General features: G+C 35.7%; 1 protein-coding gene across 1 annotated transcript in view; it reads right to left on the minus strand.

Moving 5' to 3' along the window:
• AKAP9 (A-kinase anchoring protein 9) overlaps positions 1 to 13,870 on the minus strand; it is a 157,009-nt gene that overhangs the window by 58,887 nt on the left and 84,252 nt on the right. The window contains exon 22 of the mRNA XM_008686305.2: positions 9,446 to 9,678. Coding sequence (XP_008684527.2) covers positions 9,446 to 9,678 — 233 coding nt within the window. The remainder of the gene's footprint in view (positions 1 to 9,445; positions 9,679 to 13,870) is intronic.

The following is a 13,870-nucleotide window of genomic DNA, read 5'->3' on the forward strand; positions in this document are numbered from 1 at the left end:
CCATTCATGTAAAACCAAAATCTACAAGAGTAGGGTATATCCCCTTATAACTAGGAACATAAGTCAAGGGTAAAGAAACTAACCACAAAGAAAACAGAGTAAAATTAGGGAGGGAAAAAAGGATTCAAAATAGCAGTAAAAATGATTTAAGACAGGGGCAAACAGTTCTCCTGTAAGAGTATATTAACTGATGGTATATTAAGTGACGTTCAGGCAGATTACTCTGAATTAATTCAAATTGTATTCAATTTTTTGGTGAATTTTTGAAAGCACGTAACTTTTTACAATCAAGAGCAGTTAAAGCAAAATGACTTCAGTTTTTAAGAGGATACCCTTTTATTTATCCAGACCAGCTCATTATTGCCAGGCTCCAGATTATCAAGATTTTAGTGCATATTTGAAGACTATTAATTTGGGGTAAAGAGCTACGTTTCCCAAACTAAACAGCCTTACTTTAGTTGTACAATGTCAGGATATTTAACCTTTTTCCCCCATAAACATTTCTATCAAATTGTAAAACACTTCTGTTCCTCTCTTTGGATATTGATTTGTTTACTTGTTTCTGTAAGTTATTTAAATAGAGGGGCTAAATACTGGATGCAGTACTCTGACAGAGCCCTGACCAATGCTTATGATATATAATAAGCACGTTGGGGGAAATACCTAATGGCAAAATACATTTCAACACTTGGATTACAGTTATGCTTAAAACTTAACAATGACAAAATCTTAAACTACTGTTTCATCCTCAGGAGAAGTCTCTCTTTATGAGAAAATATAGAAACATGCAGTTTAGGTTTCATTATTCTCAAAAATGATAATAAACTCTTAAGAGTTGTCTGTAACACTCATCATTCTGTGGGAGTAAGTTCCTCATTAATTTCTTCCAAGGCCTAAAGGTATCTCTTCATAGTACCTCTGAATTCTGGAAAACTTAGTGGCTGAAACACTACTCCCACGGAACAGACTGAATTATTTTTCTACCTGATTCAAGAATCAAGAATCTGAAACCATACTCTCAAAGACAGCTTTTCTGCAGAATCACAAAGAGACTACTGAATACAGATTATGTTAAAAAGATTACCTTTCTAAGGGCTTGGAGGTAGTCTCTAAGCACTTTCCTCGTATCATACTGAAAGCTCTCCCAACCAACAGAAAACTATAGTAGGCTGAATATAAGCCTGATTTTTATGTTAGCCTGTCTGGGCAAATGATAATATTCATCATAATAAGTGTATTATTACATGGATTTGGACATACTATAGGGCAAATCACTTGTCAAATTAAATAAAGTAAAATACTTCCTTAATAGATATTACAAAATCAGCCTATAAGACAGATACCCTGATACTTAGTAAAGAAAATGCTCACTAGTTCTTTTATTGAAGCAGGATGTATCTATAGAACCTAAAGTAAACTAAACCTTAAAACTAAGTACAAGGCTTAATCATACATCTTCTACTAAAATCTCACAACATATAAATCCACATCATTAAAAAAGAACGAACTTTGAATATCTGACAATATTTACTTAGACTATGGAGACTTCAATGAAACTCCTCCTCCATCTCAAACATAAACCCACAATAACCCGTGATAATCTTTCTCTGATCTTAAACGAGGGAAGGTCTTTCCGATCCAAATGCCACACCTTCCACCTGTGTTCTGGATTCCATCCTAACCTACACCAAGGTCCTGGCCTCCAGAAAGCCCATCCATTCTGACCTGCAATCTTCAACTTCTCCACTGCTACTCAATGTACACTATTCCAACCTTTAAAAAAACACCCTCTCCTTCTCAAGCTAGCGTTTTTTTCTTCACAGCTACTAGGCATAAAATTGCTGTCTCCATTTCTCCAACTCTCTGAATTTTGAATTCTCCTTTACCAATTCTATGACACTGTTCTCATCAAGGTCACTGATGGCAGTCACACTGAAATATTCAATGGACATTAAATCCTCAGCAGCCATGATTTTCCACAGCAACTGACAACTGTTGGACAATCACTTCTTATCTAGCTTTTATGACACTATTTTCTTGATTTTCCTCTTCTCATTCTCGATGTCTTCTGTAAACGTACCTACCTGTATTCTCTTTTAAATGTAAGCATTCTACCAGCACAAAAAATAGCTCTGTACACACTCTAAACACGATGGCTTCAAATGTCTTAAAGGGATAACAACTTCCAATCTAGTTCTACCAAAACTCTATAGACTCTAGTGAGTATTTTTACTTGAGGCTGGCTCTATGCATTTCGAACTCAGATTATCTAAAACTGAACTCATCGCTCACTTCTTTTGCATCCCCTATCTCAGTAAATGAAATATACCAACAACTCAGTCAATCAAGGATTTATGCTTGGTTTCCTTCCCTCTTCCTCATCTCCTATATCTGATCAGTCATACCAATTTCTAACAAATTCAGCTTCCTAAAAGTTTTAAAATCACTTCCCTCCTGGCTTAACTTGATCTCTATCACTTCTTACTGGGAATATTCTAAGTGTCTTTTGTTTCCCTACATTCAGTATCTCTCCTCACCATCTTCCTGCCCATCCACCTATCACACTGCTATCTGAGGAATCTAAAACACAAATTTGATATTATTTTCTCATCAAAAATATTTCAATGACTCTCCACACTTTACAGCATAAAGTTAAAACTCCTCAACTTAGCCTACATGGGACTTTGACATGTGACCTCTGGCGATCCCTCTACTCTCACCTTCTATCAGCTTCCCACCTTCCATCCTGGATGTTTATAATGCAAAACTATCCACTGTCTTCATACACATCATGCTGGTTTACACTAATATGCTATGCCTTTTGCCACAAATTTTCTTCCTGACCTACGTACCTAGTCTCTACTTATCTTTTAAGTCTTCCTTTCCTTTCCTTTTTCTCTTGAATTACAATTTCATCTCCATTATTCCATCAAACTGCTCTTGTAAGGTTACCAGTGACACCCCAGATTTCAAAATCCATTCCTCAGTCTGTGGATAACACGAGCAGTCAGCAGTAATTGACAAAGAGATTCACTCATTTTCAAAGGGCAGAAAAAGTAGCAGTTAAGAGCACAGACTTTGAAGCCACACTGCCTGGATTTGAATTCTAATTCTACCACCTAACGTGCATATTTGGGCAAGTAACTTCTCTAACTGGTTTTGTGCTTCTGCCCTAGGCTCCTCCACCCCCTCAGTTAATTTTTGACAAGGTGGTCAAAATGATCCTTTTGAAAAATAGAAGTTAGATCAGGTACTCAAAAATCTCTAATGATCCTAAGCTGGAAACAATCTGTATGTCCTCTAAATAGATAAACTGTGGTACATCCATACAATAAAATACTCCTCAGCTACAAAAAGGAACAAACTTTCAACACATGCAAGAACACTGATGAATCTTACATGTACTTTAGGACAAAGAAGCCAGACCCCAAAGAATATATAATGTGTCATTTCACTTACAACAATCTCGTAAAGGCAGAATTATAAAGATGGAGGATGGAAAGCAACCAGTGGTTGCCAATGGCAGGAGGTAGAAGGGCTGACTACAAAAGACAGCAGCAGGGTATCTTGAGGGATGGAACAATTCTGTCACGTTTGTAGTGGCAGATATACACTCTATGCATCTGTCACAACCAAAAGACCTACCCAAAGAGTGAAATTTACCACTTGTGAATTTTTAGAAAATGGGGAAACTCAAAATGGAATAAAAGCTGTAACAAATGATTGTAACTGTATTAAAAGTGAATAACAAAACCATACTGAAGGGGATGAGGGAGAAAAGTTAACCTAACATACTTTGAAAAACAGTATTTTTGACTATATTAGGCTAAAGACAAAAAGTACTGTACGTAAATACTGTACTCTAATAAATTTGTTCTTCACAGGGATATAGGTTAGCAACTGTGAAGTTATTTTATGGGTATGTATGGCTAAACAAATAAATAAAATATGCAGATAAAGTAAGCCTGGTTTCTCACTGATGGAGAACAAAGTTACAAAGGGAAAAATTAATGTTGCAGTACTGGATCACAATTAGATGTAACATATGAACTAATGTTTTTACTATATATACATAGAGACACGCAAATAAATACTATATGTTTTTACATATACCCCGTATATTTTCAAACTGTCTACTAAGAGGACTGAGCTCATACAGCATCCAGATCTTGGTTTCTAAATACCGTTATCTAATAAGTGGACCCTAATTTCCTTGGAGGAGTGGTGGATTCTAGGGCTGGGGCAGGAATAACGTAAGATAGGTCTGGAGCCTCTGATATGCAAATGCTCAAAAAAGTAAGCACTTCAAAAAGGCACAAGAGCCAACCTGAAAGAGTCTCAACGCCAAAGCTGGAACAAAACCAGTTATTGTAGTATTGGATTATAATACATTGAAAAAAATAAACAGCCATGAGTCTGCATTGGATTATAATACATTGAAAAAAATAAACAGCCATGAGTCTGCACAGGATTATAAATGTGAGTGAAGAAATAGCTCTTTCAGAACAATTATAACAGGTGAAGGAATGAGGAAAATAGAAAATCACCATCAATGATTTTTGTACAGGCAAGATCTACCAATGAATGATAAAACTAGTGGGTGAAAGTTTAAGGAGAAACAAGATATTTGCATAATTTCAAAGTACCTCCTTCGAGATATTTATTAATTATAATGGGAAAAATAGTTACAGTGGAGAAATCCAGCAGATACCACAAGAAATCAAGATTAACATTACCAGTAATAAGACAAATGGACATCATGTGCTCTCTAATATGGTACACTGAGAAGGGCACACCACTTTTTTGGTATTCTTGTCAAAAACAAATAAGCTTCATGTAACATGAAAAAATATCAGACAAATCTGAATGGAGGGACATTCTATAAAATAACTAGCCAGTCCTTTTCAAGTGTCAAGGTCATAAAAGACAAGGAAAAACTCAGATACTAACTGAAGAAAAGAGAGCTGACAAAAACATGACAACTAAATGCAACATGGGACCCTGGAACAGGAAAAGGACCTTAGTGGGGAAAAAATGGTAAAATCCAGATGGTCTGTACTTCAAATTTATATTATTGTACCAGTTTTACTTTCTAAGTTGTGATAATTATAATACAATTATGCAAGGTGTTAACATTAGGGGAAATTGAGTGAAACTCTTTGTGATCTGGTTTCTAGGTACCACTTCGACTTTATCTCCCACTTTGCTCACTCTCCTTGCTCCAGCCACACTGGCCTCTTTGTCAGCCACACAAAGAACACGCACACGACCACCTCAGGGTCTCCATACTTTTTAGTCCTTCGCCTAAAACATTCTTCCCCTACTTACTTATATGGCTCTGTCTCTTCTAATCTTCCTCAAGAAATATGCTTGAATATTACATCATCAGAGAGGTCTTCCTTGATTTTCCTATATAACATGCCCCCTTCCCCCATTATGCTCTATCTCCCCCTATTTTATTTTTCTTCCCAGCAGATATCACCAGCAGACATACTGTATGTTTATGTATTGTTGGTCTCCACCACTGAACTGTTAAGCTCTCAAGAGCAAGGATTTCATCTATTTTGTTCAATGCTGTACTTTCAGTTTGTAAAATAGCAATTATTCTATAGTAGGTGCTCATACATATGATGAATGAATGATTCATCTCAAGCATCAAGTCTTCCAATAAACTTTACTTGCACCCTTCTTATCCAAAGTATAAGATGCTACTCTCTTTCCTAGTCTCAGGATATGCTGTGCAGAGCTATTTAGCTGAACTTCTCTGTCACTGCAAGTACAAACGGACTACAGCAGTATCTCTCAGTTCTGTTTTAGAATTTTTTTTAAAACAAGTGAAAAAAAAATTTAGGTAAAAAAGAACTACACCATTATGAAGAACCAAATAATGACACATTAAGATGAAAATGGAATACAAGTTATTTCACAAAGGTGATTACACATTCTGTATCACTCTAATGAACTGTTAAAATTATTTATCATGTTCAAGATAATTTTAGTTATTAATGAGAATATTCTAAAGCAGTCAATGGCTTTAAACATCTAACCATGGAAGACTAGTACATGAACTAAATTTGGATTAAAAGAAGGTTTTACAAAGCTCCTATTCTCATTACTTTAAAAATACAATTCACCTAAGAAATATCTGATTTTTATACCAAATGGCAACAGCCACTTTAACCTTTTATCTAAGATATTAGTAGAACACTTCAAAATTCAGGTAAAATAATGTGAACATGTACTAATAATATCTAGATCAGTGGTTCTCAAACGTCAGTGTGTATTAGAATCACCTAAAGGACCCGTTGAAACACGGGTTTCTGGGCTCCATCATTCAGTAGGTCTGGGGTGGGGAGTAAGAATTTAAATTTACAGGTCCTCAGTAATGCTGAGGCTGCTGGTTTAGAGACTGCAGTTTGAAAACTGCTTAGTGCTCTAGGCAAAGTTTTTGTGACCTGTTCACTGATACTTAAAACAACACAGTAAAAGCTAAGTAACATATTGCTATATTAGTATTTAACAAATTGAGAATAATTTGGAAAATGCCATGGACAGATTCCTATTGTACCTCACAACCTAGTCACACAAGCAGGTGTGATCTTGGCCTGGGAAAATGAGTGTTTTAGGTGGATTCCACACACCTGTCGGTTGGCAGTATTAATGGATTATGGGGGAAGTTTCTCTATAGTAGCCTATAGGAACAAGTCCAACCATGGATCACTTCTGATTTATTTACCATTTTCCATGGTGCTTGTCAAAAGACAAATATTATCAGTTGACCCTTGAACAAAGCAGGGGTTGGGGCGCTGACCCCGTGCACAATCAAAAATCCACAAAACTTCTGACTCTCCCAAAACTTAACTACTTATAGCCTACTGTTGACCAGAAGCCTGATCACATAAATAGTTGATTAACACATATTGTGTATGTTGTATTACATATTATATACTCTATTCTTACAATAAAGTTAGAAAAAAGAAAATGGCATTAAGAAAATCATAAAGAGAAAATGCATTTACAGTACTGTAGTGTATATATTGAAAAAATCTGCATATAAATGGAGCTGCACATTTTAGTCGTATTGTTCAAAGGTCAACTACACTGCATTAACTAGACTGTTCATAATTTACAATGGTATCAAGTAGCAGCAACAGTATTAACAGTGTTCAAGATCCACATCAAAAGTATTTAATGGTGGCTAAGAAAGGAAAAGTATTACTAGTTTTTTCATAGTATGAAAGAGTAAAATCACAGAAATTAAATACTAAGGTAGCTGAAATAAGCAAAAAAAAAAAAAGGGCAGGATTACGTTGAGACTCCGTTCAGAATCATTTATACTACTTTCATAGAATAAAAGGGATAATTATGATGCATATGCATTCAAACTTTAAAAGTGCTAAAAAGCAATAGTGGAAAATGTCTGAATTGGCACTGCGGACTCAGAAAGTTAAAGTGACTTATGGGTAAGCCTTCTAAAAGAAAGCCAATCCAGGGCTTATGTTAATTAGAAAAGTAAAGACTTGAAAAAATAGCAAATCTTAGTACAAAATATGTGTTTTCTTATAATAGCTATGGAATTTCATATTATGACATAGCGTTCTTAGTTTCAATGTTTGAGCTTAAGCAGTCTACCTGAGGCTGAAGAAAAATATGGTAAACATTAGAGTTCTTTGATCCAAGAGTATAATGTCTTAAATTAATAACAAATGAAGCTGGTTTTTATTGATGCTTTTTTCCTATCAGCACTTAGGATGTTGGCAATGAAAAATAACTCACTGTGGTTTTAGCAAGAGATGAGACCACTATTGTTATTTGTGTAGTTATCCTTTCTACTGTGTATCAGTAAATACACAAAGATGTGAGTTTTCAAAAATACCGTACTTCTTTTAGTTCTTTGTGATACTCAAGGAAATTTTTAAGTAACTGAAGCAAAAGCCTTTCAATCATTTTGTACCTGCTGTAAACGAAAGCTTCAGAAAAACAAGAATTGCCCAAAGACTGCAATTTATCTATGAAAACATATCTGAGATCTATTTAACTGAATATGAATACCTTAGTTTGGCCAATCAAGGTACAATTCAAAAATTAATAGATGTATTATGATACATTCTGCTGGCCAAATAGTGAATTCTCATTGCAATGTATGGCAATGTGCTCTTAAAGATACAGTCCACACTCTAGCACAGGAGAGAATTTAAACGGTCTCCTTACAAGGAAGAATGAGCCTGGGGAAAACTCTCGTTGTCTGGAGACTATCCAGAAGACAAATACTTCACTGGAAATATATGCTGTTTTGATAACACCTTCTTCGTTAAATGCCAATAGCAAGTTGCCAAGAGGAAAAAAAAAATGGATTGATAATGAAAAATTAACCTAACAGTAGGTGGTTAACAGGTGACTTTAAGGGTCACTAAGAGAGGACTCAATCACTAACTTAATCTAAAAGTAAATGAATTTGGCATTAAAATGCAAAATATTTAACAATATTTGTCAAATATGGTAAATCAAATAGTCACCACTACTGCAGAAACATTCCATAACAGAATAATTTTTTAGAGGAAAAAAAGTAACATCAATGAAAGCCAGACATTAGAAATAATAAGACATCAAAGACACGTGAAATACACATGGATTTAGGATACTGTGAATAAAGATATCAATGAAAATCTTAATAATATTGGCCCTGTAACTGACAACAATGGAGTACACATCTGATTAACATAATAGCTATGATTCTACAGTTGTTTTAAACATTTTTAAAATGAATAAGTGAATTTGCTTTATTTTAAAGCAACAAACTATTTTTTAAATTCCACATACAGTAACTTGAGACAACTGCCATAGTGTAAAAATGTTAGAGACAAAGAAAATTACATTTTAAGTTATAAATGGTTATATCCCTTTAAAATTTCTATGAAAACAGTACTTCAATGTAGAAACTGTCCCTCATCTAACTGCCTATCAAGAGATAGTAAAGTGAGGTAATTTATTAACATTCATGAAAAGGATGTAAAAATCATGTGGAGGACTGTAGGTTTGATTTGTTATCATATTACAACAGCAGTGTGTTAGGACATACTAGAGCATACAGTTTAAGAGATTCCTTATATTATTTCTTCAAATAAATAACATATTGTAATGGAATATTTCATTCAATGGTAAAGTTAAAATATCTTTTGATATTAAAAAAAGTAAAGAGTCTAGAAAATTTTAAAATTAAAACAACACTGAATTTCAGAACCTGAAAAATCCATCGGGACGTTAAATTAACACTTACCACCTGAAAAGAAACCTGTTGATATCAATATTGGTTGTTATAAATACAACCATTTTTTAAAGAGGAACGTGACGACATTTCTGTGAGACAATAGAAAACACATAGTAGTTCACTGGCTTAAAAGAAAACCTACAAATGTAGTACAGATTAGCAACATAAGGAGGTTACCTGACTACTAGTTTCACTTATAGCTTCTAGGAGTTTCTCGACTGCTGCTTGTAGTCGAGAGCTAATACTCAGCATAAGTTCTTCATTTTCAGGGTCTATTTCAGTTCCAGCAAAACCACTCCTCACAAGCCGTTCTGAGAGATCTGTCCCTTCTTCAGTCACTTTTGACCACATGCTACTGTCATTTCTTGGCATATCACTTCCGGAATAAGAGGGTATAGACTCATCTGTAACTGAAATAACAGTATTTTATTGTTTTTATTTTTTTAAAGATTTTATTTATTTATTTGACAGAGAGAGACAGCCAGCAAGAGAGGGAACAAAAGCAGGGGGAGTGGGAGAGGAAGAAGCAGGCTCCTAGCAGAGCAGGGAGCCCGATGTGGGCTCGATCCCAGGACCCTGGGATCATGACCTGAGCCGAAGGCAGACGCTTAATGACTGAGCAACCCAGGTGCCCCGAAATAACAGTATTTTAAAGGCATAAATCAATTATAATTAATAATTATAGTAAAAAAAGTTACAAAATAAAATCAAGTTAAAAGCTGAAATCATTGAAATACAAGGTCTTTTTTTAAGGCCTTTTAATAACAACAGTGCAATATAACAAACAGGCAAATACAGAACCTAATATTATTTGATAACCAAGGAGGCAGAAGAATGAGAAAGATAATGGTATGCTAAGAGGGCTTTGCAGAAATTAATACTTAGGTTATTCAGTATTTTTTCTTTGACAAAAACATTTTTTTTTTAAAGATTTACTTACTTATAATAGAGAGCAAGAGTTCATGCATATATGCACAAAGGAGGAAGAGGCAAAGGGAGAGAGAGAGGCAGAAAATCTCAAGCAGACTCCAGGCTAAGCGTGGAGTCCTATGCAGGCCTCAATCTCATGACCCGAGCCAAAATCAAGAGTTGGACGCCCAGCCGAGACACCCAGACGCCCCTCTTTGATAAAAATTTTTACAATAACTTTCAACAGATATTTACTAAGTGCCCACCATACAGGATTTACTAAGTAATGGAGACACATAGGTGGTGGGATCTGGTTCCTAACCTCAAGGACTGTATGCGAAAATAAATACATAAATGATATGAAAAGAAAAACACTGTGCAATGGGATATTCCAGGTATACAGAAGGACAGAAGAAGTGCTAGATTTTGTCCAGAACAGATCCTCTGATTTTTTTTTAAAGAGTTATTTATTTGAGAAGGTGAGCGAGCAAGCAGGGGGAAGGAGGGAGGGGACAGAGAGAATCCTTAGACATACTCCCTGATGAGCATGGAGCCCAACTCGGAGTTTGATCCCAGGACCTCAAGATCATGACCTGAGCTGAAACCAAGAGTCGGGGAGTTGGATGCTTAACTGACTGAGCCACCCAGGCACCCCACAGATCCTCTGATTTCTGAGCACTATACTGGGTAGCAGCATCACAAGCTCGGGCTAGACAGTAAAAAGGGACCAAGATCATTTTGCATCCTGAAACTTTTGTAAGAGGTAGACTACAAAGAAGTTAATAGACTGATAAGCAGTACTAATTTAACTATGGATGTATGTATCCACACTATTCTTATTTTTTAAGCAAAACTAAGTTTACATGAGCAGAGAATAAGCTTTGGAAGTGCTTTCTCTAAACTGAAATAAAAGCATAGGTTAGGGGCGCCTGGGTGGCGCAGTCGTTAAGGCGTCTGCCTTCGGCTCAGGGCGTGATCCTGGCGTACCGGGATCGAGTCCCACATCAGGCTCCTCCGCTGTGAGCCTGCTTCTTCCTCTCCCACTCCCCCTGCTGTGTTCCCTCTCTCGCTGGCTGTCTCTCTGTCACATAAATAAATAAAATCTTTAAAAAAAAAAAAAAAAAAAAGCATAGGTTAGTCATTGCTGTCACTGAATACAGGACTCATCTGTAGCAGCATACTACAACCCAACAATGAAATATCCTGAGGAGGAATTACCTATTCTTTTATTACATATAGTGCGTAATTCTTATCAGTAACTTATCAGAAAGTTAACAAATTAACAGCAAACTTTAATTTCCAAAGTACTCAGAATATTCATTTTGATATAGTCATCCAGAAGAATAGGAGCTACTTATTAAAATGTCTAGCTAAGCTAAAGTAGCTGGTGCCATGGATTTCTCTCAATCTCATGTATTAACAATATCAGATACAGTTTCAGAAACAAGATCTGAATGGAGCACAGTTCAATATTCATTAAGTACCTCCTCTGTACAAGACACTGGCTAAAGAATCCAAAACTGCATTCTAGGAAGGGATTTTAAATGTTTGCTATTACACAGTTTATCTAAGTTCTTAGCGTAACACCCAATACAATTTTCACTTTGTATTTTTATTCTCAAAAGTTAAAAACAGCAACCAGACTAATATTTACTTATATTATTCCACGTATTCAAAACTGAATGGTCTTGGTTATAGGGATTAATACTTTATAAGTATTCACGAGTTCAAAATGATCTTGGAATTCAAAATAAATTCATATAAAGTACAGTATGATGTATATATTACAAAGTTACTGAACAAAATGAATGTAGTCTGGAAAATAAATATTTTTGAAGATGCTGTGGAAGCAAGAAATATTAATAGTTTATAATTGGTGTTTAAAACTAAAAATATATGTTATATAGCATCTTTAAGAAATTAAATGTATTCTAGTGATCTTTTCTTTCTAACAAATACAGACAATTTGACAAATCTGAGGAAAGAGAATAGTCTGATACAATGGGGAGCCAAGGCTTTAGGGGGCGAAAGTATGTGGAAAAGTTAGGATGGGGTGGGAGGAGATCAAAAGGAAGGTAGTTGGAAAGGAGGCTGTATCCAAGTTGTGAATGGTTTTAACTTTTATAGGAACCTTGGGGTTTTGCTATAAATAATGGGGTAGGAAACGATTTTTTGAACAGGAAGATATCAAATCCATAAATCAGGAAATAAACTGCAACAATGCACAAAAAGGGCTGAAGAAGAGACAGGTGAGAAGACTATTTCAATCAGGGGACCTGGGTGGCTCAGTCGGGTAAGTGCCTTCAGCTCAAGTCACGATCCCAGAGTCCTGGGATCGAACCCCGTGTCAGGCTCCCTGCTCAGCTGGGAGTCTGCTTCTCCCTCTCCCTCTGTGCGCTCCCTCTCTCAAATAAATAAATAAATCTTAAAAAAAAAAAAAAGAAGAAGAAGAAGACTATGTCAATCGCCTAGATGAGAAGTGTTGAAAGGTGGGGTTGGGCACAGGTCGGAGAAGACTAAATGTGTAACACAAGGGGAAAGAAAGTAGTAAAAGATGACTCTGGGGCTCAAGCGTAGGTCATTCTTGGTGACAGAAGCGTCATTAAGAGAATTATTTTAAAAACCAGATAAAGTGTATAGAGCAGGCATGAAAAATGAAGTCGGAAGTGTTAATGGGTAGAGAAGATGAGTCAACTTCTGGAAATACAGGTCTGCAGAGCCTTAGAAGTCATTTGTATTAAGGTGAGAGTCGAAATCCTGAAAGAGGATACATTTATTTCATGAGCAGTAAACAACTGCTTTCCTGTTTCAGGAGAGAAAGAGGACAAACATAGTTGGAGCCTCCGTAATATAATAAACTAACAAAAGAACCTGTGTGAAAAAAAAGTCATAGAAAGACAGAAGATGTTCCAGAAGACAAGAGAACATTTCAAAAAAGGTAGAGATGTCAGTTATGTTATTTGTTTAGACACTCAAACAGGACAAGGACTGAGAAGATGCTACTGGATTTGACAAGTGGGAGGTCACTGTTGTCCTGGGAGAGAACAGCTGTGGTACTGTATATAGGAAGAGAAACCAAAGCTGGTAAAAGTAGGAGTTGGTCTGATCTCTCATCGAGTTTGTCAAGGTTTACCTTGAGTGGAGAGCAAAGTAAAGTAGAACCAATGCACTTCCTGCCCCCCATGTTATGAAAATATCAACACGCTTTGGGGAAAGAGAAGAAATCAATGGTGAGGAAAAAAAATTAAAGATACTGTATATTGCATGGGAACAAATCTCAAGCACAAACTACAACAAAATGGCTTATGAAAAGCCACTGAATGCTAATTTTTTCAAATGCTAATGAAAAAATATTTGTTAAAGTATCTAGAAAAGGTGAAGATGTCAACTAGCTTAATGTATCTTACTGATCACATTCTGAAAATATACATAAACAGAAATAATGTGAATATGTTCCAATGAGGAAATTTGACTTCTGTTGTTGTTTATTTATGAAATAAAAGAATGAAAAAGACATCAAGGTTATGCTGTATTTATAATAACTAGCCTTGGGGAGAAAAATCAGAGAAAAACATAAATTGGCAGGGCAATTTCATAAAAAGCCTACAGAAATCTCAGAATTGCCAGTTTGGTGAAGGGGCTCATGATTTCAGATTGGTGAACCACTCAGATCTGTGTCTTAAACACAGCAGA

This window comes from Ursus maritimus, unplaced genomic scaffold (genome assembly GCF_017311325.1).
Source record: "Ursus maritimus isolate PB19 unplaced genomic scaffold, ASM1731132v1 scaffold_3, whole genome shotgun sequence".
NCBI classification, from domain to species: Eukaryota; Metazoa; Chordata; class Mammalia; order Carnivora; family Ursidae; genus Ursus; species Ursus maritimus.